General features: G+C 39.1%; 1 protein-coding gene across 2 annotated transcripts in view; it reads left to right on the top strand.

The window, feature by feature from the left end:
* PRKDC (protein kinase, DNA-activated, catalytic subunit) overlaps nucleotides 1-21,892 on the top strand; it is an 80,956-nt gene that overhangs the window by 54,946 nt on the left and 4,118 nt on the right. For both annotated transcript variants that reach the window (XM_083871145.1, XM_083871146.1), the window contains 19 exons: nucleotides 1,354-1,562; nucleotides 1,988-2,126; nucleotides 2,561-2,749; nucleotides 3,316-3,540; nucleotides 4,145-4,253; nucleotides 4,941-5,052; nucleotides 6,608-6,797; nucleotides 7,880-8,054; nucleotides 8,136-8,326; nucleotides 10,707-10,887; nucleotides 11,398-11,558; nucleotides 12,942-13,153; nucleotides 14,164-14,251; nucleotides 14,936-15,079; nucleotides 17,787-17,991; nucleotides 18,571-18,638; nucleotides 18,908-19,128; nucleotides 19,441-19,533; nucleotides 21,432-21,521. In XM_083871145.1, the coding sequence (XP_083727271.1) occupies nucleotides 1,354-1,562; nucleotides 1,988-2,126; nucleotides 2,561-2,749; nucleotides 3,316-3,540; nucleotides 4,145-4,253; nucleotides 4,941-5,052; nucleotides 6,608-6,797; nucleotides 7,880-8,054; nucleotides 8,136-8,326; nucleotides 10,707-10,887; nucleotides 11,398-11,558; nucleotides 12,942-13,153; nucleotides 14,164-14,251; nucleotides 14,936-15,079; nucleotides 17,787-17,991; nucleotides 18,571-18,638; nucleotides 18,908-19,128; nucleotides 19,441-19,533; nucleotides 21,432-21,521 (3,002 nt within the window). The remainder of the gene's footprint in view (nucleotides 1-1,353; nucleotides 1,563-1,987; nucleotides 2,127-2,560; nucleotides 2,750-3,315; nucleotides 3,541-4,144; nucleotides 4,254-4,940; nucleotides 5,053-6,607; nucleotides 6,798-7,879; nucleotides 8,055-8,135; nucleotides 8,327-10,706; nucleotides 10,888-11,397; nucleotides 11,559-12,941; nucleotides 13,154-14,163; nucleotides 14,252-14,935; nucleotides 15,080-17,786; nucleotides 17,992-18,570; nucleotides 18,639-18,907; nucleotides 19,129-19,440; nucleotides 19,534-21,431; nucleotides 21,522-21,892) is intronic.

The raw sequence follows: 21,892 nt of genomic DNA, 5'->3' as shown, positions 1-21,892 counted from the left end.
ACCTCCTTTGATGTGGGATGATGTCTGTAAATGTTAAGTTTGGGAGGATATTCATTCTTGGAACATACCCTTACATGTGCAGATTTCTTACACTTTTTATGAGAAAGGGTTTTTGGTCTTACCTTAGCAAAGTTTTACGTAAGATTTTAGATTGTGCAATTGTCCTCTGTTCCTGATGTAGCCCTTAAAAGCTTGCAGTCGAGAAATGTGTCTGGGGCATGTGTGCAGCTAATTGAAATTGCCTTAACAGTGGTTAAGATATATATGCTAACCCCTCATTGGGGTCTACTGGTCTGTGGTTCAGGGAGCTACAAGAGGCTGTGGTTTTTTTCCTCTTTCTTTACTGAGCACAAATTTATTAGTGTGAGAGTCCCAACTCTACAAAGTGTGTCATGAGTTTGCTTATGCCTCCTGTAGTTTTTGTGGTGGCTGTCATTTACCAAAGAAGTGTAACTTGGTTGTTCTCAGTGTCCTGTTACAATTTCCAAACAGTGGTTTCTTCCCACGTATTATTCCTGAACATGCTCTGTTGCAAGAATTTTTGTTCTAAAATATGGTGCTGCTTCTTGTAATGAAAACTGTACTGCACTTCTTCCATGTTGTGAATTTTTTTCTTCTGTTTATTTAAGATACTGTTAAGACTTTTCTTTAATGGAAAAGAAAACTAAAGAAAAACCTAACACCAAATTTAATAAACATGCTGCTTTCTTGATTTTTTTTCCTGTATTTAGAATAGTGATTTAAGTATTTAAAAAAAATTCAACTAAACAAGAATGTTTAATCCTGAAGAAGAGATTATTCTGTACTTGGACTAATGTTAAATATGATAAAGAGAAATATTGTCATGTCTTTAAATCAGGCAGGAGTAGGTGAGTACAGTGCTAGAGGAATCTAACAGGAAGCTGTGATGTGCTAAAACTGGCTGAGTGTGTGGATAGAGAGCCTTCAGCTCAGAGAAGACTTCGTGGTAAATCATGCCTTTGGCTTATGGCAGGAACGCACCACTGAATAGGCTAAGTGAAGCACAGCTGCTGCGTAGCCGGCAAAATCCTGCCAAAAAACAGAAGGAAAAGTTCAGGCTGTCGATGTGTCCATCTGTGTCTCCCCCACTTTCGTTGTGATTCTGTCCAGAGAGTTGTCCCATGTCCTGGAGCCAAAGTATATGGGGTTACTCTGTACTGTTCTGTCCAAAGAGCAACAGCACAGTGGAAAAGGATTCCAGTTTTCCCTGAGTTGGGAACTTCTGGAGGTCTAATGGCTTATTTCCAAAGCTTGCACTATAAGAAAAAGGATACCAAATAAGTGATCTGTATCGTTTTACACCAAGTGGACACCTATTGTTTTATTTTACAGGAAATGAGTTACCAGCACAGAGAGCTACTGGAACTGGACTCAGCTAATGTGAGCACGAGCTGCCTTGCAAGTTTGCAGCAGCCAGTGGGCATCCTTCTCCTGGAGCGTGCCCTGATGGCTCTATCCCCTGCCGAGGAGCCCTCGGCCAAAAGGATGCGTGCGAGGACAGAGCTGCCCCCAGATGTGATCAGATGGATTGAACTTGCTAAGTAAATTCTTGTCTGAGACAATTTGCTCCCACTTAGGTTTGCCTGGTGAAGAGCTCTGCTTTTATGGCTTGTGGGATTTCTTTGTTAGTCTTTCTGTCGTTTAGAATTAGATATGTTTTTAATTTCATCTCAGTTAATACTGTCAGTGAGAGCAGTTAAGCTTCAAAACTGTGCACTCTTATGATGCTGTCAGACTGCTGAAAAACATCTTGTTCATAGATTTTCAACTGCAGGAGTTTCCATAGTTCAGCTATTGCCCTACAAGTTTATGTAGTTCTGATCTTACATAAGAAACACTGCCTAAAAATTTACTATTTCAAACTGGTACTATTACTGTTTATTGATTTTTCTTTTAAATAGCTTCTCTTTACATTAATATCCATCTGCTGAGGTATTTAAAAGATTTCTCTTTTCAATTTTACTAGGCTCTATAGATCCCTTGGGGATTATGATGCCCTTCGTGGCATTTTCAGTGGTAAGATTGGGACCAAGGAAATTACACAGAAGGCTTTGTTGGCAGAAGCAAGGAATGATTATGCTGAAGCAGCTCAATATTATGATAAGGTAAAATTACAACAAGATTATATATTTTTTTCATAAATCTCTCATGACTTAAAACTAATCAAATTAGAAAAAAGTGCAATTATCTAGGCAGACAAGTAAAAACACATGGGCACACTGCAACCCCAAGCGAGCAAATTGCATGTGTTCATGGCATGAGTTGCAGTGAGTAAAAATGAAGACAGATCTCTAATCTTCTCTTAAAATGTTCACTCTTCAAAAATTCAGACTTACTGAAGACAGCTACCTGAAATTAATTTATGTATAAACACTGCCAAGCTTGAATTTTCTGCATTTAATGTTGCTGTCACACTCTGGTAAATGGACAGATACTTTTATGAGACAATGAATTACACTTAAGTTGCTGATGACTTAGAATTGAAACAGGTTCTTGGCTGGAATCTGGCACTATTCTCTCTTCCAAATTCATTCCCTAGGCACTTTCCCAAGAAGACTGGCAAGATGGAGAGCCAACAGAAGCAGAGAAGGACTTCTGGGAACTCGCATCTCTGGAATGCTATGACCATCTCACAATGTGGAAGTCTCTGGAGTATTGTGCTACTGTTAATATTGATAGTGGAAAACCTCCAGATCTAAGCAAAACATGGAATGATCCATTTTTTCAGGTTTTCAGAAATTATTTCTTTGATACTGCACCATTTTTATCTCTGCAGGGATGTCCTACAGTATTGAGATTATGGGTGAAAATCAATTGCATTGTTTGGGTTACTTTATTATGGAAATTAATGGAGACTCTGATATTAAAACAAGGGTTACTTTATTATGGAAATTAATGGAGACTCTGATATTAAAACAAATTAAACAATTGCTTCTGCTTATTCTTTTTGAGGTTTAATTTTTACCTCAAGTCTATGACAGATCTCATAGGACCAGCTTTACCGTCTCCTCCTTCCTTTTGCAAGTCTTTTTTGGTCCTTTTTCTCACTTATATATGTTTCCTGTTTTAAGAGTTACCAAACCATGGATTTTGAAACTGGCAGAATTTACTAACAACTTCTTGAGCTATAAGAAAAGAGTGCTGTGATTTGTTAGTAAATAGGAATTTGTCTGAAGAGAAGGTATCTTTTAAAAAATTCAAAATGTTTTTATATTTGACTTGCCACTGATAACAAAAAAGTTGATCATCTAATATTCCATTCCTAGAAATAAAAACAATGTTCTCACTTTGTAGGAGACATATCTGCCATATATAATACGCAGTAAATTGAAGTTACTGCTCAGTGGGGAGAATGACCAGACTTTGCTAACCTTTATTGATGAGGCAATGAAGACAGAACAGAAGAAAGCCATTATAGAAATGCACTACAGCCAAGAACTTAGTCTCCTGTACATCCTGCAAGATGATTTTGACAGAGCCAAGTATTACATTAGCAATGGCATGCAGATCTTCATGCAGGTAATAATGTCTTCTATCTCTGGTATGGGGTTTGTTTTTTTTTTTTGTGTAAACTGGAGCAGTGAAACTGCTGTTGCTATTACTGCTGCTAGATTATACTCTCGAGAGAAACACTCAAATGCAATGAAATTTAGATGCCTTCCATGTAATGTGACAAAATTTCTTTTAAATTCACTTCTTGCAATGATGAGAAGTGAGTGAGCCAGTGGAGTGCATCCTCCTCTTTTAGTTTGGTTTGTTTTGTTGATTTAATTTTTTATGTTTTTCAGAGTAATTATTTGTGCAGAAAAATTTAATTTCGTTCATCTTTTCAGGGGCCTCCTGTCCCCAGAACAAGCTTGCAAAGAGTGTTGCATTGAGAAGTTACAAATTCCATCCATTGTCAAGTTTTGATTACAGTATAGAATTTGCTAAAACTTAGGATAGGAATTGCAGCTAGAGTATGCCTCTGTGCTTGTCCGGAGCAGAGCTGCTCTCTGATTATCAGCTATTAACTTACTTATAAGAGGTTGGGTTCTAAAGCATAACATACAGCAGCACCAGATCAATAATCTGTAGAGCCATGCTTTAAATTCTGTCTCTGATTCTCTCCCTTTCTTTTCAGAGCTACTCCAGTATTGATTCCTTGTTATATCAAAGTCGAATGACCAAACTGCAGTCTGTACAAGCTTTGACAGAAATACAGGATTTCATCAATTTTATGACCAAGAGAAGTAAAGATTGTTTTTCTCAAGCAATTTTCTTTTTGTATTCAGTAATTGTGGTTTCCTGAACTTTGAATTTCTAAACTGCTGTTTGAAGAAGCATGTCTGGAATTACTTCTTACTGTCTTCTTGACAGTAAGACCCATTACAGTTTTGTAAGATGGAATTCAACATAACTTTGTGTTCTATTGCAAAATTTAATTAGCATAACTGTTGTGATAAGAGTTAAGCATCTCTTGTGAAAGTGTCAGTTAAAGTTTTAAACTAAGCTTTTTTGTTGGTTTAACTTTTGGTAGTAAGTAGCAGTTAGCAGAGGTGAAAAAAAAAGGATGTGGTATATAAATTGCACCTGCTGATGTAGACTTGAAGTACACATTATGTGCATAAACCAAATTAGATACTAAATTTAGTTAAGAGTTCCACTATATTCCAGCATGTTCATATATGGAAAGGAAACTACTGGTGGTGATCTCCAGTGGCAGTTGACACAGGTGTCCTTATGGAACCTCCTGTGCTTCAGCAAAAAACAAAAGTAATATGATGATCACTAAGTAGCGTTTTTAGTGCAAGCCCAGAAATGCAAGTGGGTTGCTTAATTGCAGTTTTCTGGTCTGAATGTTAGACTGTATTTTGTTTAGCCTGTTTTCATGCTGTTTGGCTTCAGATGCATTTAAAATGTTCTTAATTGATTTCTAGGTAACTTAGCTTCAGAAGCTTCCCTTAAGAGACTTCTTAGAACTTGGACAAGCAGATATCCAGATGCTAAAATGGATCCCATGAACATCTGGGATGATATCATTACAAATCGGTAAAATTGCGTTCTTGGGTTAGCTTAAGTTTTGTCTGCTTGTTGAGTTCCAGGAAGTGCTTTTTCAAATGCTGCTTGGTTTTGTGAGGGAGGGTTTTGATCCAATATATGACTTTTTTTTTTTTTCCTTTTTTAACTGGTAGTAGCTTTCTCAACATAACTGGGGAGTTTATGTGATTGATTTGTGGTGAGGAGCAAAAGGTGGTTGAGAAATGGCCAGGGAATAAATTGTATTTTGATAGGGAAACAGATGTAGGTTCAAGCATTTTCTTGCAGCAGTGACTATGCACTGTGTAAACTAGCCCATTTCAGCAGCCCTTAAACATATTGTAATTGAGTAAATTAGCTGCATTTAGCTCAGTGAAACACCACCCAAAAAGCCAATCAGTTATGAATAGAAATACTTGCCTGCTTTGTAGGCAGTTCCAAAATGAGGAAGCATACAAAACAAGCCCAGCCCTGTCACTCTCAGTGCTTCACCTGTTTATGGGAAAGTTAATGACCACTGTTTTAATTGGAGACTTCTATTATGCAACTGTTGCTTGAAAGAACAAAGGCTCTCTGGAGACTCCTTTGGATTAGCTCTGAGGAAACTGGAATACTGTTTGAAATTTGAAAGTTTTTGTCCTTGCCATGGTATCAGTCTTCGTCCCAATTCATTGTTCCAGTGAAAATCTAGATTAGATTCTAGTGTTCCTGTGTGATAACTTCTTCAGTAGCTCTGCTGACACATACTGTGCTCTGTGATTTATTTTGTTATCTCTTGGTGTCAGGAAAACATGGCTACAGAATAGCTTATTGCAGTTCAGTATTAGGCAGAATACATGGCATGGCTTACTTTTGAAAAAAGTCTCAAAACATTTATGACTTGAAGGGTTGTCAGGGTTTTAAGCACTTTGTTTATGTGCTTTTAGAAAACCTTTGGCTCATCTTAAATTAGTAACAAAGGATGTGCCAAGTACCACTTCAGACTGTAGTGGTGTCCTCTGCTTTGAGTAACAGTCTACATAATGAGATGTGCTATTAAATTAGATAGGACTAGTTGTGTAATGACAGGATTCAGCATTGATTCATGGCAATTCCCTTTCAAAAGGTGAGTGTGCTTGCTGATCTGTTCTGCTGAACAGATTTTGATGTTGGCATGTGTTGATGTGATAAACATTTGAATAGCAGGTTAACATAAAATACAGCCTGGCACTTACACTAAATAATTGTGACTCCTGTTTGTGAAGCTGGAATGCAAGCTATGGCTTGGTGAACTTAGGGACTGTAGCTTGCACAAAGGAACTAACTAACAAAAAAATCCCACTCTGTAATGAATATTTTCTAATACTAATCTTGTCAGTTCAAATCCTGAATGCTCTCAGGATCAACCTGACCCCTGTTAGGAGTGTCCAGGCTCTGAGGCCTGTGTTTAGCCCTGCTAAAGGTGATAGCTGTAGTTTGACATTTTTTATTACCTTTGTTTGCTGTTAGACAGATCAACACTTTTGAACATTCATTTCCTGTAATGTATACCAGAGTGATTTATACCCCTGTTGTTGTTGCTGTGCAGGTGTTTCTTTCTTGACAAACTGCAGGAGAAACTTCCCTCTGATCAGGCCAATGACAGTATGGAAGTGGATGGAGAATACAGTGCTGGTGGCCAAATGGATATAGATCAACAGAGTGAAAACATTCACTCAATGATTAAAAGCTGCAAATTTAATATGAAAATGAAGATGATAGAAAGTGCCAGGAAACAGGTGAATATACTGTCCGATAGCTTCCAATTTGCTGAGAAAGTACATAGGAAAAGCTGGAAAAGTCTTTTAGGTGGTCTTTGGTACCCTTTTGCCAGGGCAAACCTTGTCTCTTTTTAACCCTGCTGTCCAGGACATTTTGAAAGCTCAAGAAAGTCAGTTCCACAAAGAAAGAAAACAAAAAGATAAATATTAATTACAAAGTTGTTGATAATATATCGTTACTGGAAATGTGCCTGAAGTCCCCTTTGATCCACAGATGGTTTTGGACACTCCAAAGGGCAGATAAAGTATCTGAAATGTTTTGGTCTTTAATGGAAGGGATGCTTGCAATCAAGCATTATGCTTCTTATTTACAAATAAGCTCTTCTGCGCAAGAAAAATCGAATTCTGATTGAGTTAGTATAATTTACTTCAATCAGCAATGCTGCATTTCTTCTTTTTTCACTATTTTCATTACTGCTATCAGTTAACACTAACAACTAAAGTTAAGTGGCTTAGAAATTTTGGGTTGAATCTGGCTTTTGAAATGACTGAAACAGCTTTTTTAACAATGGGCCTTTTTTCAAGCTTGAGACAAGATGAATAATTAAGTCAAGGTCTCCCATCTTCTGAGATGCTGCAGAAATCTGCAGGCATTAACTGGGGTTTATTTTAAGCAATCTGATAAGCAAATATAACATTATTGCTTTGTTTACACTCTTGAAAAAGTAAGTGAAAAATAAGATTTCCTTTAATGTTACTTCTATGAAACGTCTCACCAAAACACAAACATAAGTGATTTTCTTAATGATATCTTAAATCAAGATGTGTTTCCCATGTGTGTTTGTACTACAGTTAAATGCTTCGTGCAGCTGGAATTATTTTCTCATTTTTTTAAACCTCTATTCTTCTCTTTTGCTATTTGCTATTCTCCATTAGCACAGATATGGTTCTGAACATGAGACCCGGCAAGCAGTGAACATCTTTGCCTTACTGTAGCTTTACTTGGGTTACTTAAATCTTCTTATCCCTAATTTGGTTGTGGGCAGGTTTTAGTTCCTCTTCAGATATACGATCTGAAAATTCTCTCCATCTTAATACAGAACAGCTTTGCAGTGGCCAAGAAGCTCCTGAAAGACTTGAGGAAAGAGGCCAAAGCAAGGGAGGACTGGCTGGTGAGGTGGAATTACGCCTATTGCCGCTTCACTCACAGTAGCAGCCGCAACCTGAGCTGTCCTGAACGTGTGCTCTCAGTGTTGAAAACCATCTCCCTGCTCGGTAACAGCCTTTGCTTTGCCTTGTTTATTTTACAAAGTTGCTTTGTTATCCTGTTACCAACTTCTTTTTGAATTCCAACAGAAGATACCAAATCCGACTATCTCAGCAAGAATATAATGGCCTTCCGAAACCAGAATCTTCTTTTGGGTACTACGTATCACATTATGGCCAATGCTCTTAGTCAGGATCCAAGATGTCTGGAGCAAATTGAGAAAGAAAAGGCTGGAAAGATATCACTAATATCTGGAGAAAGCCTTGAGAACCCTAAAAAGGTAAATGAGAGGGGAAGATCTTTTAGTAATTTCATTAGTGACACATTAGTGTCATTATTACTACAAATTTCTACTTCAGTAGGTAGTGATGACTATGAATAGATACAGAGCATGTGAAACCTCTCTGCTATTAGCAGTGATTTGTCCAGCAGCACCAGATAGAGAAAGGGGAAAAAAAAAGGCTGTGGTTCTTGTTTCTTCCAGGTTTTGCTCTCCTGGAGTTCTGCATCCCTCCAACGTTTCTAAATAGGAGAATATTCTTGTGTTTCTCTGTACTTGCATTTTGAGAGGAGAGGGAAGACATAGTCACAGCATCTGCATGCACAGTGGCCAGACAAGGCTTGGGATCCTCAAAGAATGCCTTGATTTCAGCTGGGCATTTGTGACCTGTTTCATGCTCCCAGACTATTCTCTTTGATAAAGAGATACTTATAATACTGATACACTTACTTTATCCAAGTAATTTTAATGGAAGAAAGAAGAGGAATTTTTTAAGGCAGAGCCCGTGCAGGTTGTCTTTGCCTATTTTGGGTAGGTGTGCATTTGAAGAATACAGTACTAGACTGTGCTGCAACTAAAATTATATTTGCTATCAGTTGTCCCAGATGCTGTGGCATTTACTTCTTGTCTGTCAAATGGATTAGGAATTTGAAGTACCACTGCTGGTTTATATCTACTAATTTTTAAAGCCACCATGAAGACCCTTAAATGCAGAATCATAGAATGGTTTGGGTTGAAAGGGACCCTACAGATCATCTAGTTCCAACCTCCTTGCCATTGGCAGGGACACCTTTCACTAGACCAGGTTGCTCAGAGCTCCACCCAACCTGGCCTTGAGCACATCCAGGGATGGGGTATTCACAGTGTCTCTGGGTGTTCCAGTGGCTCACCACCCTCACAGCAAAGAGCTTCCTCCTAATATCCAGTCTAAACCTACTCTCTTTCAGTTTGAAGCAATTGCTCTTTGTCCTGTCACTACATGCTCTTGTAAAAAGTCCCTTTCCATCTTTCTTGCAGGATCGCTTCAGGGAATATGAAACATGTTAGTATTAAAAAAAAAATATGTTCTTAATTTGTGTTTTATGGTTGTTAAAAGTAAAGCAGATCAAGAAGGAATTCCTGCAAAAAAAGGTTTCAAATTTTCAGGTGTGTAGAAACTTAAGCAAAAGCTTGAGCTTCATTTATTAGCTAATTCTTAAGAGCGTTCTTCTTTAGGCAATCTAAAGGATTATTTTAGCCTTATTTTAGCTTAGTATTAAGCAGCACTCTGACCCTGGTAGTCTCCTTCTAGCTACCTGACTATTTCATTTCAATTCCAGCATTTAGTGTGGCCAGAAGGGCCAGGGAAGTGATTGTCCTGCTGTGCTTGGCAGGGGTGAGGCTACATCTCAAATCCTGTGTTCAGTTCTGGGCCCCTGACTACATGAAAAACATTGAGGGGCTGGAGCATGTCCAGAGAAGGGCAGTGGAGCTGGAGAAGGGTCTGGAGCACAAGTCCTGTGAGAAGCAGCTAAGGGAACTGGGATTTTTTTTTTTAGTGTGGAGAAAAAGAGGCTCGTGGAAGACCTTACTGCTCTCTGTAACTACCTAAGAGGAGATTGTAGTGAGGTGAGGGTTGGTCTGTTCTGCCATGTCCCACATGAGGGGGTGAGATGAAATGGCCTTAAGTTGTGCCAGTTAGGTTCACATTGGATATTAGAACTTATTTTTATTTTTTAATAAAAGAATGAATAGTCAGGCATTGGAGTAAGTTGTCCAGGGCAGTGTCGGAATCACCATCTCTGGAAATGTTCAAGAGGCATCTGGATGTGGCACTTTTGGATATGGTTTAGGGGTAATTGTGCTGGTGCTGGGTTGGCAGCTGGACAGATAATCTTGAAGGTCTCTTTCAACCTTCATGCTTCTGTGATTCTGTAAAGAATCTGTCAAGTCACCCTTTGCATGAGCTGCATTAGAAATGTATGATGAATATTACTATATTTATAATAGGGAAAAAGGCATCAGTGTAATTGTTATGCAGATGTTGTAGATATGTCTTAATAGGAAAAAACCCTGAAAGTTTTACTATATTTTCTGTTAACTGTTTCCAAAAGCTCCAGTAACGTTAACTTTTTGCAGTGGCGAAAATTCCACTTAACGTGTCCAATGACTAATTTGAGTTTATATATTTCCATTGAAAATTGTGGAAAATAAAGTTCTGGAAATCACTGCTAGAAATAACATCTCATTTTCTTTTTCCTTTATATCAGCTGCTCCAAACATCTTAAAAGTGTTAAAGTTTTATCTACTCAAGACCTGCAACAAAGTTCCAGTTTTGGACAGGATTGTTCAATGCTACTTGCTAATGTGTGGTTTTTTTCCTCTTATGGTTGAATTTCAGGTGCTGGCAGGTTTGAACAAGAAGGCTTTTCATTGTTTCAGCTGTGCTGTGAGGAAGCCTGAAGAGGAGGTGCAGTCCCAGTCCATGGACCATGTGGACATGGTGGGAGTTGTTGATGCATACATGACTTTGATCAGCTTCTGTGACCAGTATCTGCGCAGGGAAGAGGAAGGCTTGCTTGGTTAGTCAGGATTTCTCCTAAGCTTGTGAGGTGTATTAATCTGCAATCCCTGAGCTTTTGCTGTACCCAGGAGATGTCCATGAGCAGCACAGCTTGAATTTAAATGGAGCAGTTTGACCTCCAGTTCAGCATTATTTGTGTGCCTTTTTTCACCTCCACTGTTACTGCAAGGTTCAGTACTTGTGGATCCCTTGTAGTCTCGCTCCTACTTGTGAGAAATGTATCATATCTAGCAGATGCTTCCCTTGTTCCTTCCCAGACCACAGCAGCCTTGTATTTAAAGCAGGCAAGATACCAGCAGTGATGCAGCTTCCTGATAAAGCTAATCCTTACAGTCCCCAAGTACATGTGTTGCAGATGTGTGCAGTTCAAACAGATGGGAAGGAGAACAAAGTAAAAATACACTTGAAAAAAAGAATACCAAATTGTAAAGATGAATGTTTCAGATGATCAAAGACATGGAACAAGTGATGGTGTTTCTGATAATTCTTGTTTAATGTCTCTTGGCAGAAATTAACACTGTGGATCTGCAGCAGTTCCCAGCTATTGTGGTGGAGAAAATGATAAAAGCTTTAAAACTGAATTCCAGAGAAGCTAGGCTGAGATTTCCTAGACTGCTCCAAATAATTGAAAGATATCCAGCAGAGACATTGGGTCTAGTGACACGAGAGGTTAGTTGCTTCAATATTTCTGGCAGCAAATGTTGCTGTAAATCAAATTTTATAGGTGGGGGTGGAGGTGGAGGTTGGATACGTTGAGAGGTTAGACTGGTAAGTTTTGCTTCAGGGAAATCAGATAAATTTCATCCCGTCATTGTTCCTTGTCTTTTCTGTAACTTTCTGAGTCTAATTTATATGAACAGAAATTTTTTCTTAGAAATTTAACTTTTTATCATTTTTCTGATTCCAAATGTTTGTTTGAGAGCTGCTGGAGAACAACTGTGGTATGCTTTGTCTTTTTTTTTTTTCCTTCAGAACAATCTAAATGGGCTGACAAAGGTGATTAGTATTAGGGTGAGGAATGCATCTTATTCCTGTAGACTGACTTACCTGTATGCAGGAAGCCAGCAGCTTTTCCAGACACGTTCCATGTCTCCCACCTTTCTCTGTCCTTCTTCACTCCAGAGGTTACTACAGCTTTGTCTTCCTTTGTATTTCCCACTTCCTTCCTTCCTTCTACAACCTGTCTTTCCATTGCTGTTCCATGGCAGGATACCACCAGCCTTCCCTGCTGCTGTCTGTGGGACAGATAAGCTGAGACCTTCTCTGTGACTCATGCCTGTTCCTGCCTTGGCCTGCCTGCCTTTTCAAGCCCATGTCATTGTGCTCCTGCTCCCAGAGCAACAGGCCCTTTCAGAGAAAGAACTCAAGTGAGGCAGAAACTTGGGTTAGTTATCCCAAAGAATTGAGAAAACAGCAGAAATGGCTGGGATGAACAAGGTGTGGCCACGGAAAAACACCAAACAGTTCAAACAGAACCTGATGCCAGCTGACAAATCTCACCCAGAAAGAGAGTTCACCAGGCATTTATTTATCCTATCCTCTGTCTTTCTGTGAAATAAATGCTGGCAATCTGATCTTAAATTCTATTAGAAATACTTAAAGATGAACAAAGGACAGAACTGTGACAGGGGTTTCTGTTTTCTCCTTCCTGGCATTTTTTTACTCAATCACGTAAATTCAACCCAAGACTTCAACCCAATGGTGTTGGAACTGAAATCCTTTAGATTTTTGAGTTGTGTGTGGTGAACAAAAATTATTGTATTGCATGCAGAGACAAAAGCCACAAGTTTGAGTGTAAAGCCTCATATTGATCAACAGGCTGCAAATCTTTATAATGGAAAAGCTATTAGGCAGCAGTGGTGGTGGAAGTAGTAGTGATAGTAATAAGTAAATCTCTGCTTCATTGGGGGATGTTTTGCACACCTAGTTGTCATTCACTGTTTCTTTTTCATGTTTCTCTGTCAGGCTACACCATGGAGCAGGGGTTTTTTTTGCTATGTTTGATATTTTTGAAGAGGACCAAAGATGAAAGCAATGTCTGTGTTTTTGCAGCTTTCTTCAGTTCCCTGCTGGCAGTTCATTGGTTGGATTAGCCAGATGATGGCACTACTTGACAAGGATGAAGCAGTAGCTGTACAACATACTGTGGAAGAGATTGCAAATACCTATCCCCAGGCACTCATCTACCCTTTCATGATCAGCAGTGAAAGTTACTGCTTCAAAGATACTGCAGCTGGCTGCAAGAACAAGGAGTTTGTAGAAAGGTGAATTTGCAATTGGAGTAGCTCTTTTGTATGTTTTTTATTCAGGAGTGGACAGATTAGTTTATTTTTCCTAGGCAAATCCTTTTCTTTAGCGAGCACGAGAAATATTAGAGGGTAGTCTTGAGTTTTCATTTAAAGACACAGAGAAATGCAGTACATCAGCTCTGTCAGTGTCAGATACACTCAGATTGGTGGCATGAAACTTTATGAAGTATTGGGTACATATAGTTCCCAGGCTGTTAAAAGTTTTCCCAAGATAAAACAAAAAGACCGCAGAGAGTTAACCCCCTTTTCCTTGTAGTTTGGTGGTACTGAACATTTATCATCTTTCTAACACCAAGAGGAAGCAGCTATGTTTAAGTAGAATAGGTGCTCATACCAGACTTCAGAGAAGGCAGTGAAATGGATGCATTTTATCTTGGGAATGACAGCTCTTGGCTGTGGTGTTCTCTGCTTATTCAGTGTGCAACATGCAGCTTCTCTTACAAGCCTTCCCTCGTCCCTTTTGGCATGCAGTAATGCTGAGTTAATCCCCAGGCAAAAATCAGTTTCTATCACACAACGCTGTAGAATTACTCTTAAAATTCTGTGTGTGTTTTTGCCTTTTTCTCAAATTTGATACTTTTGCTGAATAAATTTTTGTTTAAAATAAAAATACAAAGTCATGTGTTTCACGGACAGTATCACTCTTCAGTAACTGTTGTGACGGGGCATCTGGTCTGGTCAATGCCTGTGTCTGTTTCAAGCATGTTTTCTACTCACCCACCAAGTTCCCATTTTCATAGTGGGACATATAGTTTAAAAAGTGAGAGCTGCGTGGCATGTTTAGTCAACATATAAACAGTCATGCAGCCCAAGAGGGAATTCTGTGGGAGTGTTTGCTATTTACTCCTGAATCAATTTACCAGATTCTTGTATATAGCAGACAGTCTAGATAATTTCTTATCTGCAAGTGAGGTGGTGATGGTAGTTCCTGTTGCATTATGAGGCATTTTTCTCTTCTTTTAAAGGATCAAGAATAAGTTGGATAGAGGAGGAGTAGTTCAAGATTTTGTTCATGCCCTGGAGCAGCTCTCTAATCCTGTAATGATTTTCAAGGTAAAGTGTATTTTTACCCTTCCCCTTCATTCCTCTCCCTCTGTGCAGACGAGTAAGTGCTGGGTGAAGGCTGACACAGTTCAATTGACACCACAGCCACAGGAAGTGGTTCAACTCATGATGATGATGATGTCGGGGTGGTGTCAGCAGCTTTCACTGGTGATGGACTCCCTCCCTTGTGCCTGCTGGATGTTCTGCTCCAGCCCTTTTCACCTTTCCCCTTCAGGGTCTGTGCCCTGTCTCATGGTCAGTCTTCCTTAATCATTCTGAAGCCCTTACAGAATTATCATTTGTGGCCATCTTTATAATTCTGGACTACTTGTGTTCAACTCCTTGTGTTCTTATGCCCTTTCCCTGCTGGCATCCTTGTCTATGTTCTGACTTGTTTGCCCAAAGGATTCTAGTCCTGTGTTTGGTGCAACTCCTGGCCCCAAAGAGGCATTCTTAGCACTAAACACTATGGTAGTAAAAATAATTATCATAATAAAGTAGAAACATTTTATCAAGACACCAAATAAAAAGAAAATATTTCCATAGTCTTTTGATTCTCTTTTCTTGTCAAAAGACACATAATAAATAGTTGACTATTAGTAAATACAGTAATCCTGTAATCTTAGTGGCCTACTGAAGAGCAAGGGTCAATAAATCTTTTCTCAGTACTCATCTGTTTTCTTCTCTTTGCAGGATTGGGCTGAGGACGTCAGAAATGAGTTGTCAAAACCTCAGAGAAACAAAAAGAAGCTTAAGGAAATGTATGAAGGAATGTACAAGAATTTGGGAAACTTGGAGGCCCCTGGCCTTGGATTGATGAGGAAAAGGTTTATTCAGGTATATGTGGTTACTGAGTAGTGTTGGCATCATGGCTTTTCTAGAAGGCAGTAGAAAGTCAAAAGAGGGAACCAGATCACAGCTTTTACAGGTGCTGAAGGACTTGATTAGACTTGATCTAGTCAGGAGTACAGGGCTGGGATTTCTTTGCTAGAAGCCATGGACTTAACATAGTTCACTTTCCACTTCTAACTGCCCTGCAGGGATAAATGTTCTGTCTTACACAGCTTCTACCTCTCCTGTCCTGCATGTTGCCAGGTTCTTAGGACCTGAGCCTCTAATCATCTGTGGGAATCTGGCCTTGTTTTTTGTTCACTGCTGCCAAAGATTTATGAGCACCTTAGGGAGTTTTGCTGTATTATACTACTTAAATTTGCTGCCGATACAAAGTTACTCATACAGAAGAGTTACAACTATGAAGAATTAAAGAAAAGACTTTACAAAACTGACTGAATTCCAAAGTGGTGAAAATCAGACTGAAAATGAAATTACACATGTGGCAAGAAAATGTAATTACCCTTGTATCATATAGAAATTCTGCATATTTTAGCTGACTGTTGCAGTTCAAGAACAAAATCTTGATTTGTGATAGCTCTTTAAAAACATCAGCTGTGAAAACTCAAGGGCAGTCAAGAAAGAAAAGCAAATATTGATCATTATAAGAATAGAGAACTAAACATGGATTTGTACATTGGCATAGCAGCCTTCTCTGACTCTTGCTTCTTGAACACTATAGTCTTCGTCTACAGTATTCTCAGCACAGATATAGTAAAATTGGATGAGGTTCAAAGTGTCAAGAATAATCAGTGGTACAGAGTAACCACCGCACAAGCAGCTTTAGCATTCCTCCAGTTGGAAAAGATGCAATTATGCCAGATACAGTGAAGCTCTTAACATCAGTCCCATGGTTGGATTTGGTGAGCTGAAAGGTCTTTTCCAAGCCTAGCAATTCTATGATTCTATCAGGAGTGCCAAACATGAAGTAAATACTCCATGGAAGTGGCAGGTTCAGACAAGTGAGAAGTGTTTCCTCATTCAGTGCACACTTAGGTGCTGAACTCCTGCTGCAGGATATTAGGTGCTTTCATGGGTTCAAACAGCAAGCAGGCAATAGCACGGAGAGGAGGCAGTGCTTTGAGAGCTTTTACATACAAATACTCGATCCCGGGTCCAGGAATCCCTGAGCTGCAAACTGCTGAGGCCAGGAGAGTGATACTCCTGTAGAAGAAGCTTTCTGACTCTGTGCTTGTACTGTATGTGCAAAGCCCCGTGGCCAGGGCGGGGTGCTTCCAGCTCTCTCCCATTGTGGCCATCCTTATGTCACATTAGCATTAGATAAACTAACCTGGGTGTCTGTAGGGAGATTCCTTCCCCATGACTGGAAAGGTGGAGGATGAGAGTAAGGTGGAGTCGGGAGGAGGTGAGGTGATAATGAAGCAGAAAGGGTAATTGGGAGTTTAGGGGCACACTAGTCCTCTGAATGGTTGCCGTGTGATAAGATGGGTCTTTGATGATAATGACTTTAAACTCAAGAGTGGGGGATAAGAATGTGCAGGATGTGCCCGTGTCAGGGGTGGGGGTAGGAAGAGGGGAGCAGCTATACAGGGTATATGCACATCAAGGGACATAGCAGGCATAAGCACAAAGGTTGTTTGGATTATTTGTGTGTCCACACACACAGAGGAAAAATCCATGGCTCTTTAAAACGTAAAATGTGCAGTATTAGAGGATACAGAGAGAAGAGCAAGGGAGATGCTGGAAAGGGATATCAGGGTTGTTCCCCTCTGTTAAAGAGAAGAGGGAGAGCAGGGACTAGCTGCAGAAGATAGTCAAGGTGATGGTGCACAGGCTCTGAATTATGAAGAAACAAAGTGTGCTGTGAGAATAACAGTATCATTTCTAGTGTCCTTGCTGGGGAAAAAAACTAGTTGTCTCTCTTGACTGACACATAAAATTGCTCTACTATGTGGAGTACTTCAGGCTCATAATCTGAAAATAGATTTAGTGATAAAGATGTTGTTGACTATAGAAGTCTTCTCAAAAGGATAATGTTTTTTGTATTTTCATTTATTTCAGTGAAATAGCTTTGTCTTCATAGCTTGGTAGGAAAATCATCAGGCATTAAAAAAAAAAAATCTTTCCAAGCCAGTAATACCCAGTCCAAGAAGGAACATTTGGTTTTTCTAGAACCTTGAATTATGAGCACAGGAAGTCAACTCAGTTAACTATTTGTAGATAATACTTACTTTATTCATTAAATGGATCCATGTCCAAAACTTCACTCTTTTCCTCTATCAGGATATTCAAAATACTTTAAAATATGGGTTTATATGTTTTATGTCCAAAATTATTGCTAGGCAGTAATAAATCCACAAATAATCCAGAGGTAAATAAAACATTTCATAGAGCCACAGAATGATTTGGGTTGGAAGGGACCTTAAAGATCATCTGATTCCAACACCCCTGCCACAGTCAGGGTCACCTCTCACTAGACCAGGCTGCTCAGGGCCCCATCCAGCCTGGCCTTGAACACTCCCAGGGATGGGGCATCCGCAGCTTCTTTGAGCAACCTGTTCTGGTTTATATTAAGAATTTCCTCCTAATATCTGAGCAAGCCATGAGTATAGATAGGAAGGTACTTTTTTGGTGCTCTTGGGTAGTTTCTACCACTGTGTAAACAGGATTGCTTTCTATAAACAATTGTTAGGATTTTGGGAAGGACCTGGATCATCATTTTGGTAGAGGTGGTTCAGAACTATTGGATATGAAGACTAGCGACTTCAATGAGATTGCAAGTTCTCTCCACTTAAAAATGAGCAAAACCCATAAAGAACCTGGGAACCTCAAAGAATGTTCACCATGGATGAGTGAATTCAGAGCTGAGTTCTTGAGAAATGAATTGGAGGTTCCTGGTAAGTTCCCCTTCAGCGTCAATAGTGAATTGTCGCTTCCAAGAAAGTTGTTCTTGAGCTTTATTTCTTGTATTGGCTATATGACCCCTCTTTCTGGCCTTAAGCCTTATCTGGCCTTACTTGAAATGATTCTGTTCACTCATTATCTGTTAAATCCGTTATTAAGCTGTAGTCCTGTTTTTTAAAATTGCATCTAAGCTTGTATCTCTTACCTAAGAATTTAGTATTTTTCTAAATACTGACTCCAGGAAATCTGATTTATAATTTTCTAAAGACTTGACTCCAGGAAATCTGATATATAAATCTAATACATGTTTAAATCTAGTTCAAAAAAGTTTGTGTCTTCTGAAACCATCAAGATCTCGATTCTAACAGCTAAGCAAGAAAAAGGAATCGGTAATTCACAGATAAAATCATACTGTGTGTATGCTGGATCTTTTTTACACATTTAAAAGTATTATCTTCACAGTTGTCATTCTACCAATTTGACAAAACATTCAGATATGTGTTTTGGTGTTAAACACACTTTAAAATAACATCAGGCTATGTACTAATATTTTTTTTCCACTACCACTTCAGGTCAGTATGATGGAAAAGGGAAACCATTGCCAGAGTACCACGCAAAAATCTCTGGATTTGATGAAAGGGTATGTTTTCAAGGTTGAGTCAAAATCCTGTGTGGTATAAATCTGTGTCCATATACTATTTGAAGAATTTGGTAGTAGCAGGGTCACTGCTTGTTTGCACATCTTGCAGCATACAAAGAGCTGCAAGTGGTCGGCATTTGTTTTTCTGTTATAATTGAGTAACTTGATTATGTCATCTAGGAATGACAGATACGCTTAATTCCAGTGATGATTCTGTAAGATCAAGTCTTCTGTCACAAACATTTTTCTTTTTCCTGTCTTTTTCTAAGATAAGTGTGATGGAATCCTTGAGGAAGCCAAAACGTATAACAATCCGAGGCAGCGATGAGCAGGAGTATCCTTTTCTTGTCAAAGGTGGTGAAGACCTGCGACAAGACCAACGCATTGAGCAGCTCTTTGATGTAATGAACATTATCCTTTCACAAGATGCTACATGTAGCCAAAGAAATATGCAGTTAAAAACTTACCAGGTCATCCCCATGACAACAAGGTAGGTGTTTATCTTGAAGGAACAGAAATCCTTATGTTAATATCTATTACTTTTGGAATGTTGGAAAGTGAGAATTTTGTGTGCCAGATTCAGATTGAGAGTGTTTTGTGCCCTGGTTTTATTTATTTTTTTCCTTTTCCTTTCAAACAACAATGAAACTACTTCATCTGGAAACTGTTTTTCAGAGTATATTTAAATTTGTAGCTTTTAACTTCCTTTTAATAGGCAGTAGAATGTGTTGCTTCCTATTTGTGGTGTTCCTCAAAAGTTCAGCTCTGAACTGCTTGTTATCTCTGACTTACTTTGTTGCAGACTGGGACTCATCAAATGGCTGGAAAACACTTGTACCTTAAAAGAATTCCTTAAAAATAGCATGTCTGAAGAGGAAGATACCATCTATTACAGGTGATGCTTGGTTTAGCTGTCTGCTTTAATAGAGACCACTACTAATGGGTTTTTGGATAACTGACAGTCTTGTGGCAGGATTTTCTTTTTTGCTTTTTTTTTTTTTAATTAAAGAATAAAAGAAAAGCACTTACAAGCAAGTAGGCAGTTTGTACTTCCTGACCCAAATTAGTAATTGGCAACCGTTTGTTTAATGAGTGCCATTGTAGCTGGAATATCCTCCACCCAGCTTGTTTAAACAAGAGGCTTATAATTATAATCATGTGTGACGTCATTATCATCACCATTTCCTTATCAGCAGATTGATTTTACAAGCAGAGGATTTTGATCTCTTGATTTGATCAGGCAGGAAATGGACTTAGGTCAATGGGGGGCAGGGGAAGGGAGTAGAGACAGCTATTCAGAACCTGGGTTCAGCCGTGAGTCAGTGATGGGGGATGGAAATTGGCAGCAAATGCACAGAGCACAACTGTAACAGAGCACTCTCTCTGACTTGATACAAATGCTGGGATTGAATAAATTATATTGCTTTCTCGTGATTGCAGTTGGAGGTTGAATATTTGTAAAATTGGTTTAATTCTGTCATTTCAGCCTAGTTCTGTCCTGGAATTTAGAAATGTGGTTTAATTTACAAATGTGGTTCTTGGTTACATAATCTCTGTTTGGGTTTGTCTGTGTTGTTGTCGCCATTTATTTTTATTAGTAAGCATTTATGGGACAGGTTGGAGGAAACTCCAGCGTGGAGGTTGGACTCCAAAGAGTCTTTACTTCTATGGTTATTTGATTTGTGAGCAGTTTAGGAACTGCTAGAGTTCCTGTATTACTGCTGTCTGATTCACTGTTGTGAACAGCAGTGGTATTATGTTGATTTCAATTCACTGAGTGGGAAAGTGAAGGAAGACTCACATGGAACCATCTCGTGAGGGGAGGAAATTTAGAATATGCTCAATGTAGAAGATCAGTGTCTTTCTAAAAGCGTGTCATAATTTGTTTTTTAAAAAAATCCCTTTGCTTTATTGTGTACATAGACATTAATATTTTTCTGTATGTTATTCAGTCAAGACAAATTAAGACATTTTACACTGAGCTATGGTTAAGTGACAGCACTCACAAAGGAAAATTTTGGTTGGGGTGGGGGAAACAACTTTATGAATTTTTGAAATCTTTTTCTTTATCCCAAAGTGATGGGCTACAGTTTATAACTGATAAATGCTTCTTAAATGGAAATTATATACTCTATCTCAAAATGTGCTTTGGAAGGAAGAGAGGAGGTGGCTGCTCTGCTAAGTTGCTGCCTCTCTGAAATAGAAGTTTAAGATCTGATGTATTTAGTTAAGATGGGAGAAAAATATCAGTTTATTTCATAAGCAGTGGAACTATTGAATATTGGTTTCTTATGGATTAATACCTCAAGTTCAAGCGCCCATTCCTCCTCTCTGGTGCACACTGAGGAGACACCAAATTGCCTTCCTGCATTCCCTGCCCAGTTGGAAGAACAAAGGGCAACAAGTACTGTGGTGGACAACATAATGCTTCTCAAAGGCTACAAGACTGTCAAAAATACCTTTCCCTCCCTGCAGAAATTATTTTGGATGTTTCTTCTGGAGGTACTCACAGTGTATCTATTGACAAATTAACCCCTTTGAGATGTGTAATCTTCTGTGAGATATGACTAAAGTGTGTTCAGAGCTGGGGTGAAGGAGATGAATGGACCGGCCTATAATCTGCATAAACTTCATTTTCATAGCAAAGCTAAAATTAGTGTAGGTTGTAGCTTCCTGACTTTTCCTTTGCATATAAATCTCGTGGGTCAGAGCAGCACACAGCCTGTGGATAATCAGATAGAGAGTGATCATACAGGGAAATCATTGGTGCTTTTCTTCTGTTTTTGTCCCTAGCCCAAGAGGACCTCGTGCTACCTATTCTGAGTGGCTGTCCAGGATGGGTGGGAAAGCACAGGGCATCTCTCGGTACCATGCTATGTACAGGTAGGTTTCAAAAGAGAATTGCATGTGAAATAGAGAAGCCAGATTGTGCACACACGCAGAGATACAGAAATTCCAGGAAAAATAAGTATGATCTGCATTATAATATGATGAGTAGATCTGATTTTTGCTCATTTTACTGCTTTGTCTTCCTGGAGATGCTCTGCAAAATTCCTCTTGCCAAAAATCCTACCAGAGTACAGGAATGCTTCCAGAAGCTTGCTCACTTCCTTTAGAAAGTGTCTAGAAGCAGATGCTGCTCTTCAACTTTATTTTCTGGGCGTCTTCTTCCTGATTATGCAGTTAGGTAGGCTGCCTCAGAGCCTGAGCATCTGCTGGAGTTGGACGGAGAAAATCACCATGATTCACTGAGA

This window comes from Zosterops lateralis (genome assembly GCF_965231275.1).
Source record: "Zosterops lateralis genome assembly, chromosome: 1".
In the NCBI taxonomy this organism is placed as follows: Eukaryota; Metazoa; Chordata; class Aves; order Passeriformes; family Zosteropidae; genus Zosterops; species Zosterops lateralis.
The sequence above is the reverse complement of the archived record's forward strand: the minus strand, read 5'-3'. Positions and strand labels throughout refer to the sequence as shown.